The 22,698-nt window shown below is 33.0% G+C and overlaps 1 protein-coding gene across 2 annotated transcripts in view; it reads right to left on the bottom strand.

Annotated features, from left to right (window-relative positions):
• SEPTIN10 (septin 10) overlaps nucleotides 1-22,698 on the bottom strand; it is a 53,749-nt gene that overhangs the window by 2,446 nt on the left and 28,605 nt on the right. The window contains exons 6-10 of one of the 2 annotated variants that reach the window (XM_012546204.3): nucleotides 21,860-22,021; nucleotides 18,609-18,705; nucleotides 18,139-18,307; nucleotides 4,014-4,146; nucleotides 284-471 (exon numbers count right to left, since the gene is read on the bottom strand). In XM_012546204.3, the coding sequence (XP_012401658.2) occupies nucleotides 284-471; nucleotides 4,014-4,146; nucleotides 18,139-18,307; nucleotides 18,609-18,705; nucleotides 21,860-22,021 (749 nt within the window). Of the gene's footprint in view, nucleotides 1-283; nucleotides 472-4,013; nucleotides 4,147-13,625; nucleotides 13,871-18,138; nucleotides 18,308-18,608; nucleotides 18,706-21,859; nucleotides 22,022-22,698 lie in introns of those variants that run through there. The other variant, XR_004232863.1, reaches the window with a different exon arrangement.

Below are 22,698 nucleotides of genomic sequence, written 5' to 3'. Positions count from 1 at the left end.
AAAAGTTTACCATCATGGCACCAGATTTCAGTCTAGAAGACTTACTGGAATAAAAATTCTTATAGTTAATATCAGTAAAATCAGTAAAATATCAGAAAAACTATTTTTAGAATAAAATTCTTTTTAATCTTGCATTTTAAAAAATATCTTTAAACTGTCTTTAAAGCCTATAATTCCAATTTTAGTTTAAGCTTGCACAGTTAACAGGTCTGAATTTGTCATAGGCATATGGACTCACATCTCTTTTTCTACATTATTGGTCTAAATTTCAGAGAATACTTACTTCTTACGATCCTTTTCTTTCTTCACACTGGTACCAGAAGCATTTAAAGCCTGGTTTTGGAGTAACTCAGATGCAGCTTTCCTTTTAGCAAAAGCACTTATTTCTTCATCCAAATACCTTCTCTTTTCTTCAAGTTTCATTCTTTCTTCCTGATGAAGTCTTTTAAGATGTTCAAATTTGGCTTGCAGCTAAGAAAGAGGTATGTAGTTCTGATTACCAGACATGTGGTGGCAGCATAACTCCAAGAATAAGTTCAGCAAGCAACTTTCCAAGAGCTTAATACAACTGAAGCAAAAATTCATATATAAAATTTCCTCCTATGTTTTATGATTATTTTAAAGATATATTTGATTATAAAATAAGCCTAATACTAATATTCAGAGTGCTCTGTTATTTTCAAAGGATTTTCCAATATTATTTTCTTTGTTCTTCACAACAATCCTTGAGGTAGGTGCTATTAAAAATAAAAAGGTGTGATTTGCTCTATGTTGGCTGTATTTCTTTGAACCCTTGATGTTTGCTATTTTTAAATCATGAATATATTAGAAAATGTTCAAATATCTGCTGAAAATATTTGGTTTGGTTTAAAAAAAAATAAAATAAAAAGCTAAACTACATTCCCTGTAAGGATTCCATATAGAAGGTACACTTCATTATACCAGTAAGCTTAGTTTGTTAGTACTAACATCAGAAATACTTTTTATTAAATGTGACAACAAAGGATTCCAGAATGTATCAATGAAATAAAAACTTAAAAATTATATAACTTAAGTATATTACTACTTAGTCTCTTTGGATGTGCGGTTCTCAGCAGCAAAATGAGAAGTTAGGATTATATGGTCTCTTTCATATATAACTCTATAAAAATATAGATAATGTAAAAACAAAAGATATCAATAAAAATTTATTAAAAAAAAAAAAGTTAAATTAGTTTCACTCCCAAGAAATTACTGAAGGAACAGATCTCCTAATTCCACCCTAATCTAGTACATTAACTCTACGTCAAGATTCCAGGATTCTTCCTAGCCTTCATTTAAGCAAGGAGGATAACAATAGGAAAAAAAATGGAATCTCTCCTTTTCCCTGACTAGGACACATCAACTGGATAAGAAGACTTGAGTGAATCCCACTTAAAATTATAGCACTCTAGAGATGAAAAGGATCTCGGAGACCATGCAGTCTAACCTCTTCATTTGTAGGGGTTAGGAAAACCGTTATGCAGACAACTGAAGTGACATTCCTCCTCAAGTTTATATGATAAAGACAGACTCTCAACTCCCTTGTCAATGCTCTAACACATGAAAATGGCTTAGAGAAAGTTTAAAAGTTCTTTAAGGAAGAGTTTTAAAAGAAGTAGTTATAAATATTCAAATAAATTGGAATTGTCTTATTTCACTGTCTCACTACAGTGAGATCTGTATAATCAACAGTGTCCACTAATTAAATTCATCACAGGTAAATTACAAATTGGTAAATTATAAATAATAAAAAGTAAAAGCAGCTAAATTATTTATACTACCATAAAGCACAAAGTCATTGTACAGAAACAATTTTGGCTTGCCTTATGTGGCTTGCTTTATATAAATCTAAATGAAATGTGTAAGCAAAAATCCCAATTAAAACAAAGATATTAAAAAATGATTTATTTTCTGAAATTATTTAAAGAGGATTCTGTACAGTAGCAAGTATCTTTATTGCATCTAAAATATCATTCAACTTGAAGAAAAACTATGCACCACTTCATAGGACTATATAAAATTGTGAAAAAGTGCTTCCTCAAAGAACAATGACTCTTATTTAGGTTCATAAATTCCTCTCCTTACTCAAACACTCTGTCAACAGCAATATGTTTTGTAATACAAAATAGACTTATTCAGGTTAAAGCTATTACTCCTGAAAGAACTGATTAATAGGGTTAAGTTAAACCAATATAATAAAAATGCCAATACTACAGCTATTAATTTACTTATTCAGTGTCAGAAAAATCAAAGGATTTTATTTTATATAACAAACAAAAGTAAGACAGTTAAAGTCAGAAAGGAAATGGGTAATAGAGGGAGGAAAAATCTTTGTAGCAAGTTTCTTTGATGAGGGGTCAAAAGAAGAAATTAAGCTTTTCACATCCCTATTCAAAAGTGCTCTAAGTCATTAACTTAGAGAAATGTTCCAGTCATTCTGGAAAACCATTTGGAACAATTCCCCAAAAGTTATTAAATCATACATTCTCTTTGATCCAGACATAAAAATATATTTCTATTTATTCTTTTTGTAGTAACAAAGAACTATAATCTAAAAGGATATTTATCAGTAGGGGAATGGTTGAACTTGGGGTATATAAATATAATGGAATATTACTGTGCCATAAGAAATGATGAAGGGGATCATTTCAGAGAAGCATATTGGATAGACAGAGTAGAACAGAAACAGAACCAAGAAAACAAATCCAGATCAATGTAATGACCATCAGTAATTCCAGAGATCAGATTCTAATATATTAATAACATTTTTCTCAAAACAGACCTTTTTTTCTAGAGACCCTATCTCCTTTTACTCTCCTGATCATTTAAAGCAGACCTCCTTAAAAGGGTTACTCCTTGGCTTTTCCTTCACAAGTTTGAGATGATAGATCACAATAAGGAACTTCAGCTTTGGAATCCAAAATTGCTTCCACTGCACCCAATTGTGTCCCATTTGCTATAGTTTCAATTATCACCTCTATGCAGGCAATTCTTTTGTTGTTCAGTCTTTTTCAGTCATGTTCTACTCTTCATGACCCCATTTAGAGTTTTCTTGGCAAAGGTACAAGAATGGTTTATATTTTCCTCCTCCTCTTCTGATGAGGAAACAAGCAAACAGGGTTATGTGACTTACCAGGCCTGGTGCTCTATGCAGATAACACACAGCTAAAAATTCAGACCAACTCTCTTCTGAGTTCCAGATTCACATTTACTTCTAGTTATCTATAATAAAGCAGCTTAAACTTTTCCCACTACCACTCCTTTTTTGCCCAAGAAATTTTTATGCAACTCCAGGTATATAGGTATACAAATCAAACATTTATTAATAATCATAATTTTATGACCCCCATATTTAATTACAGGAACCTTCGTGGGGTCGTGAACCACAGTTTAAGAAACTTTGGTCTATAAGACATCTCCATTTAGATAAGCATTTCAAGCTCAATATCTGTAAAACCAACTTTATCTTTCCTTCTAAATCTGCTCCTCATTCTGACAACTATTTCTCCAAGATTCACAAACTTAATGTTGCCTTTGAATTGTCTCTCCCAATCAGAGATCAAATTCTGACAAATCCAAATAATTCTACCTGTTCTCCTATTACCACACTTCTTGGCCAATCCAATAGCTTCCAGAAAGTGTCCTGACCACCCCTTTTTGTTCTCCAATTCATTCTCTGTATCACTTCCAGCCCTACTTTTAACAATTTGGATAGAGTGAATCAATCTTTTCTTCAAAAAATATCTAAGACTTCTTATAACCCAATGAATGATATGGTACAATCACATTTATACAAGTGAACCTGTTGTTGAAAGAGTACTTCTCTAAAGGGCCAAATTTCCCATTTCAAACAAAATATTTATTTAAAATATGCTTGCCAACAATTTAACTTTAAGTATTAGCGTGTAGACTCCTAAAGTACAATAAATACTTTCAAATGAAATAAACAAGATACATAAAAACCCAAACAAAACCCCAAACCAACAGTTTACCTCTCTCTCAGCTTCTTTCAAGATCGCTTCTTTCTCCTTCACTCGCTGCACAAACATCTGTTTCATCTCCTCTTCTTTTCTTTGACGTTCACCATAAAATTCATGTCTTTTGATTTCATAGGCCTCCTGAAGACTAATGATGCAATAAAATGCAATGCATTGTTAGGTTAAAATGAAAATGCAAACGCATAAGCAAGCTCTATAATCAATCTCCTGAATTTATACCCATCCATCAGAGCAACCCAACACAGAGAATTGTCTATTTTATGAAACTGATGAACCAGGATGCTAGCTAATAAACAGTAGGTTTCACATAATTCAGTGTCATTTAACACAATTTGAAATTCTCTGAGGCACAATCCTATTGAAATTCTTAGAGAGTTAAGAGTGAGCCTAAGGACTCCCTATATGAGACAGACTTTCTTTTTTGCAAAGGTTCAATGCTAAATGATTCTCTTCAAAATCTTTTAATTCTTCAGTTCCAAAGACAAATGAAATCAATTATCCTCGTGGCAAGATTTCTATTTGTCAAAATAGCAACATCTATTTAAATTATTTCCATAATGTGGCATTTTACATTTTAAAATGAAGTATTAGAGATTGTATCAACATCTGCATGATGGCTCTATCAATTAAGAGAAAATTCTTTGTTTCTGGTAATTTTTTTTTTTTTTTAAATCAGGTATCACTTCATATATACCAGGTGCTAAAGGACAATATACACATAATAATATCACAGGGGCAGCTAGACAGCACAATGGATAGAGCAAAAGATCCTGGAGATAAAGGACCTGAATTCAAATTTGACCGCAGATACTTAACACTACTAACTGTGTGACCGTGGGCAAATTGTTTAACTCCAGTTGCCTCACTAAAATAACATAATAATAATAAATAATACCATGCTTTGTAAGAGCAACTTATTTTCAAATAAACTTTCACATAATCCTGACAATGTCCAAGGAGCACACGTTTGATATCAGAGTTAATCATTTGAGGCTCATTATGGCCAACTTACTCAAGATTGTATTCATAAATGTCAAGACATTTTTTCTCAAGCATAAAGGTAACAGATACTAAGGATCTCAAACTGTTGAGTCATTTCAGTTGTGTCCAACTCATCGTAACCCATTTGGGGTTTTCTTGGCAAAGATACAGGGCTGTTTTGCCATTTCCTTCTGCAGTTCATTTTTACAGATGAAGAACGGAGGCAGAAAGTGTTAAGTGATTTGTCCAGGGTGTCACAATTAATGTATGTATGAAGCCAAATTTGAATTCGGATCTTCTCAAGTCCAAGGCTGGAACTATCCCATTCTGCCACATAGCTGCCCCAAGATCTCAGACTATATATGGTCCAAAACAGAGCTTGCAATCATTCTTCTCAAAATGTCCCTTCTTTCTATCATCTTGTCAATTCTATTTCTGAAATCTTTCTCATCTGTCCCTTTTCTTCCACTAAGACATCAAATTAATTCAGGTCCTTATCATTTCTCATCTCGCCTACTGCAATAATCTCCTAATTTCTATCTCTCTCTGCCCCAATCTCTAATCATTCTCTGAACAATGACAAATGATATTAAGTGGTTCTAATGACAAAGTGGACCATTAGACCATTCAAGTGGTTCTAGTGACAAAGTTGTTTCTAGGATAAAACAAACTCTCCTAATGGCCTCTGAAGCCCTTTACGTTTGAGTTCCAGAAATCTTTTCCAGATTATTGTACATTGTTCTCATTATGCATTTTTTCCAACCAATTTATCCCATTCATGTGGAATGTCATCATATTTATATAATACTTTAGCTGAAAATCAAAATTAAAAGGACTTTCAGATCGCAAATTGAATCAAACATTTTCTCTGATTCTTCCAATCTCTCAAACTTCCCAAAAATAGAAATCATGGACCAAAAACAACACAACTTTGGCTGTCTTTGTAGTCCAAGACACCCAGAAACCACAAGAATGCTAATAAATAAATAATCCAGGAACTAATACTCATTGACCCCAAGCTCACTCAGCACCCCTCCCCTACTCCTATTATCACCTCTTAACAGTGCTGTACACAACACATTTACAACAAAACCCACCCTCAGTTTTAGTTACCCATTCCTCCTTCAAGTGCTATAGAAACCCCAACTCCAGGCTGCAGAACTTTATTAGAATATGACAACCACTGGCTGCAATCTCATACTCCCAGCACTACCAGTGATAGGGGAGACAACCTGATGGCACCAGCAAGGTAGCTTTCTGAACTGTCAGACTAGAGAACTAATGAACAAAATAAGTGGGACAGGACATCATGCTGGGGGCAGGGTAGGGAATGGGGCAATGTGACTGTAGCATGCTACCAGGCCTGAGGTAAAGAGCACCAACATTCACATAGGGCCAGTTCTGATCATCTAAAAATCACCTGGTAAGTTACCTGGGCTGATAAACCATGGTTTATCATGGTAACAATATAGGAAGAGGCTAAGACTCTTTGAACTCCAACCCCACAATTACAAGGGACAGTCTGAAAGTGAATAGGGGAATATCAGTGAGAAAAAATTACCAAAGATTTCAGGAAGAATCAAACTCAAAAACTTTAAATATAATCAAACTCAAAAACTTTAAATATAAAGCAAGCAAATTCACCAGAAAAATAGTATAACAAGAGAAGGAAATATGCCTTCCAGATCTAGTAAACAAGTTCAGGCCAATTCCAACTCCCTCTATCTGGATATAGGATGAGTAGACTTCTCAAGTACAAAATCCCCCAGACTATACCCATTGTAAAGTCTCTACCTCCCTTCACAGACCATCCCCTCTTTGCTCATGAAGGAAGTTTGAAGGAAGGTATCCTCTCCCACCACCAAAACAAGGCCTCCTTCCTTCTCTCCTTTTTCAGTCCTTTTCTCCATCATCCTCAGCTATTCTCCTATAGACATGTGCATGATAAATACAGAGAAGTACAGAAACATTGATATAGAGTAAAATAAACAAGATATATATATAGCAACTACAAGAATGCAAATGGAAAGAACTAAACGTCAAAAAAATCAAAAGTAATATAATACAATTATAAAGATCAAGCAAGATTTAAAGAAAAAGATGTTCAAACCACTCTGTCATGGAAGTAGAAAATCTACATGTATCACTAATTACATACTTTCTGTTTTTAAATGTATTATCATCTGCACTGATTTTCTTCCTCTTTAAAAAATACCATTTGTGATATGGGATATTTCTCCTGGAAGGGACAGGCAAGGGATACTTAGGATAAATATGATAACTTAAACAAAAGAGATAAATTTTTTAAATATTTTAAATATTACAGCTCATTCATCTCTAAAGAACAGAGGAACCTATTATTCCTCCCTATACAGTCCTGGATTATAAATAATTCAACTAGACTCCATTTGATGGCTCCTACTCTTATTTTTGTTACTACCTCTCTGAAGCTTAGCACAGTGTTAATGTAGATGCTTAAAGATTTGTTAAATTTTATGAACACTTTTAAGAAGTTGAGATATCTATTTTCTAAGCTCATTGAAAATATAAACATCAAATTAGAACAAGGAACGAGGCTGCTTAAGTCAGACACAATGACAGGGGAAGAAAGTGAGCAGACCCCTAGAAAAGAGGCACAAAAATTCAGAAAGTATAAATAACACTGAGGCATTAACAGTAAGGAAATGATTTAAAGACCTTTACAATATAACTCAAGCTTACTTTATTAGGCTATTAAGACTTACTAGACTAACCATTATACATTACTCCCTTTTATAAAGTCTATGACCCAGAAAACCTGGCATGATTGCTATCCCTTCTATAAGACATTCTATTTCCATCTCTATCTTTGTATACTCTACCTACTGCATTTAGAATGCACTTCCTCATCTTCACTTTTTAACACTTAGCTTATGAGGTTAACATCTTAAAGCCAGCTAAAGTATCACTTCCAACAAAAGATCTTTCCTGATTTATAGAATGTTTCTGCTCTTCCTCTTCCCTGAACAAAGATGACTTGTAGTCAGGAAGACATGGTTTATTTACCACCTAAAACAAATCATTCAACCTCTCCATGCCTCAATTTTCTTATCTGCAAAATGAGAGGGTTGGATTTAGGCCTCTAAAGCCTCTTCAACTCTAATGAATAATCCTTTGAAATCTCCTTGTGTATATATGTGTTGAAGTATATATACAGATACATGCACATGTATCTATGTATACATATGTGTATATGTTATAGTATATGTTTAATGTATGTGTCTGTTGACCTTCATTCTAGAAGAGGATCAAAATAAATATTAGAGTCAAATTATAGTGTATTTAACTGGCGAGTCAAATCAATACAAGTTCAGAATGCTCTATCACAGGTCAGACATAAGTAGCCCATGTGAGCTTCTGCAGTAGCTTCTCTAAATTTGCAAATCTTGTTTCTTTCTGCTTTGTTCATACAATTCAATGCCTTCTTTAATGTGAGCACACCATACTGGGTGGTCCTGTACCAGTGTTTCCTATGTAATGCAATTAATTTCAAAGTTCATGAGACCTTCAGAGTGTCCTTGTATTGCTTTTTGTGAGTACTTGCCCTGTGTGAATTCGCTATAAAAGTCTTTTAGGTAAGGATACTTTTGGCATTCTGCATATATGTGTATATTTTTCTTAAACACACATACTTTGTATATATTTGTATGTGTGTGTATATACACAATTTGCATAAATTTTGTTCCTACTCATGAGCTCCTACTCAATAAATCAATCTGTAAACATTAATTAAACATCCATTAGGTGCCGGCATTGTATTTGAGAGAAATAACTGTTTCGTTTTGTTTTTTTATCCCCAAGGGTTAGAATATTGACCTGACACATTAGGTGATTAATAAATGTTCATCAAATTGTCAGACTTTAACAATTTTGTGGAGCTGATTTTTTAAAAATTCCTCAATATGCAGAATGGCTCACTAAGCAAAGAGAAGGATAAATTCAAAAATGAAAGTGACAGGAAACCAAAAGATTGTCAATAAATATTTTTACTTAAACACTGATTGATTCACTCCTACATAGCATAGTGTTCAAAATGGTAATTCTGAGCCAATATTGCATAATAGAGAGATGGACTTAAGTTTAGAAATATTTGGGTTCAAGTTTGGACACTAACACATTCTAACTTTGCAATTATGAACAACTCGCTTCACTTCTCAGTGTCCTAAGTAATCCTCAGACTCCCAATTACATAAGAGTTGATGGTTTGAGTTGGTAGCAGGAGCTTCCTTATAAGAAGTTCCTTACACTGATGCTATCAGAAGTTTGATCTAAAACATAGTAACTGTATTCTAAGGAAACAAGGGTATTGACATATTTATTTAGTTTTATTAAAAATGCTTTATTTTAAAAGATGTTTGATAAAAAACAAACACTATTTTGGCCCTTAGAAAACAACTTTCTATAGTGACTGATTCTCCCCATGGAATAATCAGAACTACAATTTTATTGCCATGATTAAGCCAAGACTTTGAAAAGTAAGCAGAGAGGCAAAATTATTTAAAGCTGAGCATTAAAGATCCCAAAACTTCACAGGAAACAATTCTAAAGTACAAAATATAATGAATGTTGCAAAAATATCAGTTAGCCCCCTAGGGTGACAGATTGCTTTTAGGATTTAGTGGAGACACTGGCTTAAATCTGAAATAATTAAATGTACAATCTGGGTATTTCTTTTACTTAACATAAATAAAATTATGCTCAAATAATTAAGAACACGACATTCTAATGCTATTTATTTAGGTCTCATGATCTGCAGATGATATATGCTAGGAGATTAAGATGTCAAATTTAAACAACAATTCATTAATGAATACTATCTGTATTAAAGAGCTACGAAAACTTGAACAAATGAATGAACTTCCTCATCTATAAAATTCAATTGGGTAAAAATTTATTAAGCACCTATCAGGTGCCAAGAAAACAGTATTTATGGCCTCTGAGCCACTGTACTAAGTCACATTTGCATAAATTTAATAAGTTTTTAGTGTGTGTGAGTGTGTGTAAGAGAGAGCGAGAGCGAGAGAATGCGAGCGCTCATTTGACCTCCACAATAATCTTTTGAGGGAGATGCTATTTTTCCCTCTTTAAAAAATTAGGAATTTCTAATGAGTGATGTGCCCAGGACTCAATGGATTGTTAAGTAAAAAGGTCTTCCCTGACTCCAAGTTCACGCCTCAATATATCATGTCAATAATTCTGTCATTCCATGAATTATATTTATGCATATATTATACACTTCTGTATACATGTCATCTCCCCAATAAAATTTAAGTCTCTTGTAAAACTCCAAGGAATTTGTGAATGTCAGATAGTATTATTATTTAAAAAAAAAAATGCACAATCTGAAAATTCTAGAAGATTATAAATCTACTGGAAATTGAAAAGAAAACTACTCCAATATTTTTTAAAAGATAAAATTAATATTAATAATTAATATTACTGACCCTCATTATGCAATGACAAGTTTTTTTTTCCAGTCAGATTTGATGTAGTAAAGCTAATGTTGCTAGTTTTCCTAAATTAACAAAATTTACAAAACACAAAATTACTAATTCTGTTGTTTCATTTTTCTCTAGGTAAACATATAATAATCCATATTCTCATGGCATATCTTCTTATCATGACCTCACTATCAGACCATCTCTTCGCCATCTGAAACTTGGATTCTACTTCTTGTTCCCCCCCCAATTCTGATGGGTGAATTCATTTTTTTGTTTGGAAGCAGAACTCTTATACCACTGCTACTTCCCATAGTCTCTTCTTCAATGTGGTGCTACACTCCTTACGTTTACCATTCCCATTAGACACATAGTAAGCTTAACAAAGGCTCTTTTTTCCTCTCTCCTTTTCCCTTTCTTCCTCATCTCTATGAGATGTGCAAAAAAAAAACAAAAAAACACCACCCTTGCAGTTAAAAAAAAAAAAAAAAAAAAAACCCAGTTTTAAGTAGTTTAATAATCAATGGAATTGAATGATTTAAAAAGCTCCCCCAAACAATTTCATATTTAAAATAGAACAAAATATAAAAAAATCTTCAATGAGAGACTTCATGTAGTTTTGTATATTATTCAGAAACACATTTACGAAGAAGTGATCCCATGATTTTACATTTTTTCCAAATACAGATTCATTTTTGAGACTTAAAGACTTTATAAATACCAAATTTCCTTGCCAATATCTTTCCTTTTTAAACATTAATTCATTATCACATTCAAATGTACAACACATATTGAATGATCTTATCTTCAAGATATGTCAAGAAAAAAAAAAAGTGAGACAAACTGAAAAAATGACACTGTAGCTAGATAGGATAGTGGATAAAGTGCTGGTCCTGGAATCAAGAGGATCTGAATTCAAATCTGGCCTTATTTACTAGCTGCCTCAATTCCACATTTATAAAATGAAATTTTTCCTTTTTCCTAGAAAAGGAAATGGCAAATCATTCTAGTATCTTTGCCAAGAAAATCACAAATGGGATCATGGAGATTAAACATGACTGAAATGATTCAACAACAGATACTAAATGTCTGCTGAATTGAGTTCTCATTTTTTCAGTGCCTATTTCCTCTTAATTTAAATGCTTGCCAATTTATATTTTCTGTACTTTTCATTTTTCATCTGTGGTTTTTATTCATTTTATGAGCGACTTCACTTTCTCTTTTTTAGCAATTTCCATTTAATTTCTTTGCAATAATAATTTCCTAAATCTTTTATGGCTCTATGGTCCCCAAGTTCTCTTATAATCATAAATGTTTATCTCAACTGATATTAATTCTTTTTTATTCCTCCCCACTTCTCTCACATAAACTATTTTTGCAACTTTTTCCTCAAATTTGCATGCATTTATGTCACTTTCCTCCAACCCTTTTTATTTCATAGATCAAACATTTTAACGTTTTTGTCCTTCAGTCCTTCAAATGTCTGTTTTATATGCTTATTTCTCTTATAATATTCAATTTAACATTGAGTATCTACTATGTATAAAGCATAATGCTAGATGAAAAAAAGTTTACTAGTTCTATGCTTGGGTTCCCTCCCCCCCCAAAAAAATATATATATACCTCCTTATAGTACTTTTCTATCTTTCCTTTGTAAGTCTTCTGATCTCACCATCTTTTCAGATTTCTTTCTAAAAATCTTTTGACCTGGGAAAACGGAAATGTAAATAATACATATTCTTTTGATGGCTATTCCACTAAAGTTACATGAAGCTGGGCAACAATTCCATATTTATTCTATTTAAATCACCTTTTTTCAGAGGCAGCTGGATATTCAATTCAAACTTTACTGATAGTAAACCATAATTTCACAATCCCTACATTCAGTTGTGAGACCCTATATATGGGGCCACAAACCACAATTCAAGAAGCTGGGATATATAGCTATATGATATAAAAGATCCATTCACATTAAACAGATGAAGCATCTAGCTGAGAGAAATCACATCTCTTATATGTTAAGAAAAAGCAAATACTTAAAGAATATTTAACTAAACCCATTTTCTACTTCTAATATTTTAGGATCATGCATTTAGAGCTGGAAAGAATTCAATCCCCTCTTTTTAAAGAGGAATTGGACTGGGGTCCAAAAGGCTTAAGTCACTTGCCTAAGGTCAAACAGTCAGTGAAAAACCTGGATATTTTAACCCATATCCTTTGATTCCAAACTCGATGTCTTTTCTACTGTATAATACAATCTTATAAGTTTTCCACTAGTAAATCTATTTCTTCTGTTTTCCCATCTTACTTCCTATATTTGCATTTCTCAATATTCTGTGTAGGGATAGTTTTTGTAAAAAGAATACTGGACTTGGAGTCAAGAGACCTGGGTTTTAGTCTCACATTTGACTTTCACTGATAGACAACCTTCAACAACTTAGAATGCATCTGGATTTTATTCTCCTTGTATATAAAACCAGAGTTAAACTAGATATTTTTATTAGTACACAACCACTATAAATTTCTGTTTCCTTTTACCTTTTCTCTTCCTCTAATGTATCAAAATGGCTTTCTTTACCTTGTGTTTTTCTTTTTTCTTTGTTTTATTTACTGTTAACATTCAGATATTATACTGTTTCATTTTTTAAATGGTGGTGGGGGGAAAAAAAGAGAGGTAAGACCAACTGCAAAAAGGGACAGACAAAAGGAAATAAAAACCAAGAAAATAACAAATGAGGTAGAGCTCAAAAAAGAAATCTAGGAGAGGAGGTCTACAAAAAAAGCTCCTCTGTATGAGATATTAAACTACTAGTAAAAATATCTCTTGATGCCTTTTTCTCCAAAATGTGAGTGTGTATGAAAAAGAGACAGACAGAAAGACAGAGACATTTCTTTAACTTTAATAGGCCTTATTTTTTCCTATTTTCACTTAAACTGTGTACTAAGCCTAAAAATTTGATAAGGAAAGTCATAAATTGAGTCAATATTACAAAAATACATAAAGTTGGATTATACTGTAAGCCTATTCAATATCACAACTGTAACTAAGGGAATTTTTTTTGTAAACTTGACTTGGATTAAAATTCCAAAGTATATTCCCATTTAAAAAGCTGTGCTACTATGTTATTCTTATTCTTATCATACCCACCATATGTTAGGATGTTTCCAAGAGAAAAACACATCTGAAGGTTCATTTTTGGATTCCAGGAATGTCACACTTAGCTCAGGGACTGGCAGCAGAACCAAGGATTCCACATATCTCCCTTTCCATTGTGATCACCTGTGGCTTCTGACTAGTTTTCTAGCCTCTGCTTAGTCTACTGCAGATCAAGTAGTCTCAGCTTCTCTGTTCTTCCTGTCCCAGAAACAATCCCACAAATCTCTGGATGTTTTCTAAGGATTTTAATAACAAAGGGACAGCAGATAGGTGGTTTTAAAAAATCCATTAACCTATTGCTTTAAAGTTTTAAAAGTGTTTTTCTTACAACGATCCTGTAAGCAGCTAGTGAAAGTATTGTTATTAACATTTCTATTTTACAGATGATAATAGTGGCCGAGGGTCACAAAGCAAAGAACATCAATTAAGAATTGGAACTCATGCTTCATGCCTGAATTCTGGTGCACCATTCTCAGTTCTGATGGTTGTCAAAATAAATAATCTAGCATTCAAGTGACTAAGTAGAACCAAGTTTCATCTTTCAAACTACTTCCACTTGTAATTTAAGCTTCACTTTTGTTCATGAAAACCTTGTCCAATCCCTGTATTAACCTGCAGCTTATGTTCTTGGTTCCTCTTTACAAAGATGGCTTCTTCCCTTCCAAGTATGCTTGTCCCATTTTTTTTCCCACTTAAAATTTTGAAGGGAAAGATTAAGTTCAGGTAGATAAAAAAGGTTGTCTTCTCTTATACCACATACTTTACTTCAGTAAAACTTAAACTATATGTTAGAGCGAAGCCCAGATCTGTGTTTCTTCTATTTCTTTGATGAAGAATAAAGACTGGCTTGTGATTCTATGCAAGGAGCAGAGGATATGGTTGAAGGGTGCCCTCTTGGGGTGGAAGAGATTGGGAACTGAGAAAGGGAATAGAACTAGTTTTAAAGATACTGTCAATGAGATTGTAAAAGGAAGAGAATGGGGGCGGGGGAAGGGAAGGGAGAAATAGCTCCTATTCTTTTTCACATTTTACTTTCCCAAGGAAAACTGGGTAAAGACTAGAGGACATTCAAGAATATTAGGAGGGAAAAAATCGTAAATTGTAGTAGGGAAGAAAGATACCATTTGTGCATTAAGGATGCAGTGTTGAATCAAAATTTTAGGAGAAATTGTTAAGACTACCAGTTTTTCAAAGGCAAGAAGAAGAAAAATTTTCTCCCTCCCTTAAATTTTATAGCCAACAAAGGTACTTAACTAAACCATTAATATGAACATTGCTTTTTAAGTTGACAGACACAAAATGTTTCCTTATTTGAATGGGCTACTTTAATGCCAGCATCTACCTAAAAACATTAACTTTTCAATAAATAATGGAAACAAAGCAGAAGATGAGTTGCAATAACTAGACCCCTTGGGCAGGCTGTGTCAGAGTTTTTAATTTAGGATAAATCTGCTATCACATATCTTCAGGTTAGGTTTGCCAAGCCATTGGTAATTGATCATCTGATGTATCTTGAAATGCAACCTGGTCAAATGCAGGCCAACCAACAAAGCCACTTCTTTTCCCAATCTTAAGAAGGTAAATGATTTTCCTCTGGAAAGAGTGGCAGACATCTGCTATGAATTATGTAGCTACATAATTAAAGAAGAATATTTTAATATCATAACATCATAAATGGAGTCAAGTGTATGTGGTTGAGAAATATAATCAAGAAGGGATTTTTAAGAAGTCTTGTTCTGCCATAAAACATCATTGACAAAGGATATGAACAGACAATTTTCAGATGATGAAATTGAAACTATTTCCACTCATATAAAAAGTGTTCCAAATCACTATTGATCACAGAAATGCAAATTAAGACAACTCTGAGATACCACTACACACCTGTCAGATTGGCTAAGATGACAGGAAAAAATAATGATGAATGTTGGAGGGGATGCGGAAAAACTGGGACACTGATGCATTGTTGGTGGAGTTGTGAACGAATCCAACCATTCTGGAGAGCAATCTGGAACTATGCCCAAAAAGTTATCAAACTGTGCATACCCTTTGATCCAGCAGTGCTACTACTGGGCTTATACCCCAAAGAGATACTAAAGAAGGGAAAGGGACCTGAATGTGCCAAAATGTTTGTGGCAGCCCTCTTTGTAGTGGCTAGAAACTGAAAAATGAGTGGATGCACATCAATTGGAGAATGGTTGGGTAAATTGTGGTATATAAATGTTATAGAATATTATTGTTCTCTAAGAAATGACCAGCAGAATGAATACAGAGAGGCTTGGAGAGACTTACATGAAGTGATGCTGAGTGAAATGAGCAGAACCAAAAGATCATTATATATCAACAACGATACTGTATGAGGATGTATTCTGATAGAAGTGGATTTCTTTGACAAAGAGAAGATCTAACTCAGTTTCAATTGATCAGTGATGGACAGAAGCAGTTACACCCAAAGAAAGAACACTGGGAAATGAGTATAAATTGTTTGCATTTTTGTTTTTCTTCCCGGGTTATTTTTACCTTCTGAATCCAATTCTTTCTGTGCAACAAGAGACCTGTTCAGTTCTGCACACATATATTGTATCTAGGATATACTGTGACATATTTAACATGTATAGGACTGCTTGCCATCTGGGGGAGGGGGTGGAGGGAGGGAGGGAAAAAATGGGAACAAAAGTGAGTGCAAGGGATAATGTTGTAAAAAATTACCCTAGCGGAAACTGAATGGATGTCCATCAGTTGGAGAATGGCTGAATAAATTGTGGTATATGAATATTATGGAATATTACTGTTCTGTAAGAAATGACCAACAGGATAATTTCAGAAAGGCCTGGAGAGACTTACACGAACTGATGCTGAGTGAAATGAGCAGGACCAGGAGATCATTATATACTTCAACAACAATACTATATGATGACCAGTTCTGATGGACCAGGCCATCCTCAGCAACGAGATCAACCAAATCATTTCTAATGGAGCAGTAATGAACTGAACTAGCTATGCCCAGAAAAAGAACTCTGGGAGATGACTAAAAACCATTACATTGAATTCCCAATCACTATATTTATGCACACCTGCATTTTTGATTTCCTTCACAAGCTAATTGTACAATATTTCAGAGTCTGATTCTTTTTGTACAGCAAAATAACGTTTTGGTCATGTATACTTATTGTGTATCTAATTTATATTTTAATATATTTAACATCTACTGGTCATCCTGCCATCTAGAGGAGGGGGTGGGGTAAGAGGTGAAAAATTGGAACAAGAGGTTTGGCAATTGTTAATGCTGTAAAGTTACCCATGCATATATCCTGTAAATAAAAGGCTATTAAATTAAAAAAAAAAAAAATTACCCTAGTATGGGTTCTGTCAAAAAAAGTTATAATTTAAAAAAAAAAAATCATTGACACATCATCTATAAAAATGAAAGTTTCAGAAAAATTAAAAAAATCCTTACCCCCAAATTTAGACAATCCATGATTAATAAGATTACAAAATCAAATTGATTTAAGGTTCAACATACTACTTTTCTGTGCTTCTCCTTGTAAAAAGCCAAGATATAATCAAAATATAGGTTAGCAAGTTGGAGAAGGAAGGGCCCAAATAATTTTACAAATTTTTTTTAAAAAGCTATTAGGAATAAGCACAGCTGAAGAATTCTAGATAATTTTCTGGAAAGTTTTATCGAGTTAAATTTAGTCAGAATTAAACATTTGTATAAGCCCTGAAATATTAGGGTTTAAAGTTAAAATTATTTCAACAACAACAAAAAAAAATGTTAGAAATGTAGCATCAAGTGGCATAGTTTTACAATTTATTCCCAGGCAATTTTTCAACAGAATACTTGTTCTTGTATGTTTTTTTTAAAATGAACTTTAAACCACTTTCCTATGAACATATGTACATAAGAGTGAGAGACTGGACTTGTTTTTTCATTACTATAATGACAATTAGTATAAGGATAAGCAAATTCCCTTTACCAATGTAGTTTGGCAATTTTTAGCCTATGAAATTCACCAAAAGCAATGAGAAACTTGGGTGATTTGCTCAGTCACATAGCCTTATGAATCAGATGCAGGACTTTGAAACAATGTTCATTCCAAGCTTGGAGGCCAGTCCTCTAATGACTATATCATGTTGCCTCAAAAAAAAAAAAAAAAAAAAAGATAAAGAAACAAATGTTTTGAACTAGAACTGTAATTCCATTAATATAAGATGCTTCCAATAAAGAAGCCTCCTAATTCTGTCTACTAATACAGCTTAAGTCTTTGTAAGTTTAAAAATTTATAATAGGGTACACAGAGTTTAAATGACCTATATCCACAGCCACACAACTAGAAATAGTACTTGAAGTCAATTTTTACTTCAAAGCTAGCATTCTATCCACTAAACCACATTGATAATTGCCTCTCCCATATATCCCTTGATAAAGTCTCTTAAATCTCTCCTTTAATATTACAATGCAATGTCTATTCTTTCTTACATAAAATAATGTCCAACTTACCTGACAGGTTTGTTTTCTGGACTTACATCTTTAAAACCCATTTCCTCCAGTTTGCATCGCCTATAAAGTTCATAATGTCGAGTATGGGTTTGTTCTCTTAGGTCCTCCATATTTGTGCAAATAAGCATTTCACGGAGCTTTACAAAGTCACAATGATTTTCATTTTCCACTAGTCAAAAAAAAAAAAAAAAAAAAGGATAGTAGGAAAAGGAAAAAGGAAAAAAGTAGGAAAAAGTAGGGGGGGAGGGGGAAGTAGTTTAAACATTTGAAATAAAATAAAGTTTGATAATCATTTACAATAAGTATTACTTGATCAGAAAACTGGATCCAAATTCCATTTTACTAAGATAAATTTCTAAAATTAATAATAGCTATTAATAAATTAAAATGCATCTTATTGAAAATTATACTATGAATAAATCATATTCAAAAACATTCATGCAAATACTGTTCATATTCATTATATTCACCTTGAACAATGCCCCATGGGTACTGACGAGCTTTCACCATCTTATTTCCAAGTTTGACCTCTTCCATACTGCCCACAACAGCAAATGGCAAATGTCCCTAGAAAAAATCTGTTATGAGTTTCACATTCATATGAAAATGTGGAAACAGACACACTAAAGTTTCCAAGTATTTGATTAAAAAGAATATAATGAAATTATTTGAAACAATATTCTATTTTGCATTATGTCTTAAATTTCTAAAACTAGGTTTCACAGCTCATGATTTTACCCTCATTAATAATTCAAATTCAAACTACTACTACTAATAAACATATACACCAAATTCAAATTCACTAAACATTTATTAAATGCTTATTATGGGTCAAGGCATGTGAAGATTCAATGTCAAATACAAAAATATTCCTTGCCTAAAGTAGGCTGGGGAAACTCATAAGGCCCGCCAAATCATTTGCATAATTAACTATAGGTGATGAGTTGAAAACTAGGTAGAACAACCTCCCACTGCTTGAGTTCTACAAGTTCATAATTTTGTATGGCCCACTAGAAATTTTCAAAAATCCCTTGACAGGTAAAAAGGTTCTTCACCACCTGCCCTAAAGGAACTCAATACTTTATTCCCAGCTAATATTAATTTAGAACTGACTATATAGCAGCCCCTAAAACAAATTCAGCTTTAGATCTTAATAAGTAGAGAAGGCTATTGTAAAGATAAATAAGTTATTTTGCCACCATATAAATGTCAGTCATTATTGACTTTGGCACTGCTTCTGGCCTTAGCTGACATATTCACCAAAAAACTCAAAAAGCTGGTTTAGATAAAAATCAAGTTGATACATAACTGGTTAAAGGGATATTCTGAAAGAACAATCAACAATGAATCATGATAGGGGTTGGAGAAGCGAAAGTACAGTAAATGCTGTATGTATGCTAGTTGAGTTTTACAAGAATTAACCCTAAATTCTGTAATCAAATTAATCAATTAAAAATGCATTCACTGGCTATTAGACACAAAGCATAGTGACCATCTTGTGTGTAATATAATGAGTAAAATATATATTACCTTATTGGGAAAAAAATTAGCTCATTAGAAGATAAGGCCTAATGGGGAGTTAGGTGACTCAGTAGATAGAGTGCTAATCTTGGAGTCAGGAGGATCTGAGTTAATTTTGATATATATTAGCTATACAACCCCAGACAAGCCACTTAACCCCATTTGCCTTGCCAAAAAAAGCAAAAAAAAAATTAGGGTCTACAAACAGGAATGTACTGGTCAATGTTTAATGTCCGAGTCTTTCAGAGAAATCCATATACATGTAGCAGATTTTAAAGTAAAGACAATCAACAAAATAAACCCTAATTTTTATGGTATGCCAATTTGTGATGTGTAAGTACTCACAAATTTAATAATCAATTCACAAATTAGTTTGTTCTGACTTCAACACACTTCTGTCTATAAACCAGAAAGACAGTAAAGCAGGCTAGCATATTATAAAGGGTCAAGTGAGTTACAAACAATAAGTGTTACAACAAGAGGGGGAAAAGAGGAAAAAATAAAATAATCAAACTCTATAGATTGAGACATTTAAGATTTGGATTAAGATTTGAAAAACACCTACGATTTCCATAGGTTTTGAGGAGGACAAGAAAATTCTAAAGGAAAATGAGTATAAGCAAAGTCTAAAAGATAAAACTGTAGAAGACATGTCTGACTATCTTTAGAAACTCATAAAATACATTCTTTGAAGGAAAACGGTATTTTTAAAAGAAACCATTTAGTTTCAAGTTGTGAAGTGCTCTCCAGGAAAGATGATGGCTCCATCAGCAGTTTTTCTTTTGAGAATTATCACAGAAATGTCACCCTTGAAACCAAATTTGTAACAAAAAAATAAATAAAAAAAATAAAAAAGGGAAGAGGGGTTAACATAAACTTCCAACAACTGGGAAAGCAAATATAACGATCATGGAAACAGGTACTAGAATGGCATACAGCTTTTGGGCAGATAGAAGAACAACATAATGAATGGCTGATGTTGATAAAAGCTGTTTAGAAATATACTTCCCATTTCGTAGTATGTATTGCTGTGGTGTTGTGACCTCAGTGAACACTGATATGACAACCCAGGGGATCTAACTTGGAATTCCATTCCCTTTCCATGAGATGTCAGAATTGTTACAACTAATCAATGCTTAAACAGATGCTTTTTAGGTATCAAGATTGTATGGGGACAACCTTGGTTTCAGGAAGATTAGATGTTACTGGACCTCTCCTCCACAAGCATCTATCTATAGTACTGGATAAAACTGCCTCATGTCACCATGGGTTCTGAGTGCTTATTAGCAATGGCTGTATTTCAAGATATATTTAAATCACATGTGGAGAAACAGGAAGTAAGAAGTTAGTAAATGAGAACATATCAACTGATATCTCCAATAACCTGGGGTTTCAGAGCACCACAGATCTCTTATGTGAAGAACAAGCTGGACTTCCTCTATCTATAGGATATGCCCAATAAAAGAAGTTAGTTTGGCCGAAATAAGTGTGAGAAAGGAACATCTCCAAGAAAGTGACTTCTCTGGAAAGTGAAGTAAAAGATGAAACAGTTAAGGCCTGCTCACCATCCATTCTACTGAACCAGAAGGTTTCAGGCTGCACTAAGTCACATACAAGACAAACTTATAATAACCCCCCCCCCCAAAAAAAAGTAAAAAAAGTAAGAGTACTATAAATATGTGTCATATATTTGTTAGAGTAAATATTTTATATTTATACATATATGTTCTATTTTTATTGAGGATAGAGGAAAAGAATTGAGGCAACTCAAAGATCCCTTCCAACTTTACGAGGGAATCAGTTTAAATTTTAATTAGACACTTAATTGTTTAGACATTAAAAAGTCATGTCTTTAAACTGACTTTAAATTAAACATTCTAGAATGCTTTCACAAAGAAAGTTGTAATCACACCTTCATTTAAAAAAAAAAAATAAATCAAGCTATATTTCTAGGATAAGAAATAAAAGTTTGTAAAAGTAAAATTCCTTCCAGCTCAGAAGGGGCTTGAAAAATAGGAACAGGAAGAAATCATTCTGAAGAATCTAAATCTGTGGAGCAATTTTCCCTGATCAACAAAATAAAAACACCCATATCATACTTTTCTAATTCAATGTATTTAAAATTTACAGCTGAAGGAAACTAAAATCAAAGTATATTAGTTGTTGATAATAGAAATATATTCAAATATTAAGCTCTTACATTCATCGAGGAGTTAATTTGAGAAATAGTTTCATCATCTGTTGGGAATTGGTATATTTGGACTCCGTTGCTGACCAATTCACTCATCAGTTTGATCTTAAACTTCTGTAATTCAGTTTTAGATATTGTATCTGCTTTGGCAATCACAGGTATGATATTTACCTAATAATATTTGGTTAAAAAAAAAAAAAGACAAAGATTATTTTTGTTTTTTTTTTAATATAAAAGCTTTCAAAATTAAATCTTATCATAAATGTTTATGATCATGATATAATAATCATGAGACCCTATGTTTACAGCAAATTATTTATGCATCACACAAACTGTATATGTTTACCTTGCAAATAGCATGAAAAAAAGACTTAGTAGTCATAAAATTTATTCTATTTTTATCAGTCTAGTTGTGTCCAGTCTTTTCTTCCTTGATTTCTACTTCAATAAGTTCAGATAACAATATACATAATTGTTCAAATTTTATGGATTATTTGGTTATTCAAAACAAGTTATTTGAACTTTTAATAACTTTGCTGAGAAAACAAGGTCATCTCTTAAGAAGCAATGAAAATTTGCCTCTGCTGCCCTCCAATCCCACCACCAAGACATTCTCTTCCCACATGATATTCCCCCCATGGCCTTTTCCAAATAGATGTTAATTTATGTATATGTTGTATAGATATATAGTTGTAAAGGTATATAGTTATGCTAGGCCTCCCAAGAACATTCAAATTCTAAATGTTAAAAAGCTTCTGAGACCCAAATGAATAACAAACTAGTAATTTCAAACTCTGATAGATTAGTAATGGAAAAGATCCTTTGAGAATGAAGAAAAGTTTTGCTTA

The sequence above is a fragment of the Sarcophilus harrisii genome, chromosome 3 (assembly GCF_902635505.1).
Source record: "Sarcophilus harrisii chromosome 3, mSarHar1.11, whole genome shotgun sequence".
In the NCBI taxonomy this organism is placed as follows: Eukaryota; Metazoa; Chordata; class Mammalia; order Dasyuromorphia; family Dasyuridae; genus Sarcophilus; species Sarcophilus harrisii.
Note: the sequence above shows the minus strand (reverse complement) of the source record. Positions and strands in the feature narration are given on the sequence as shown.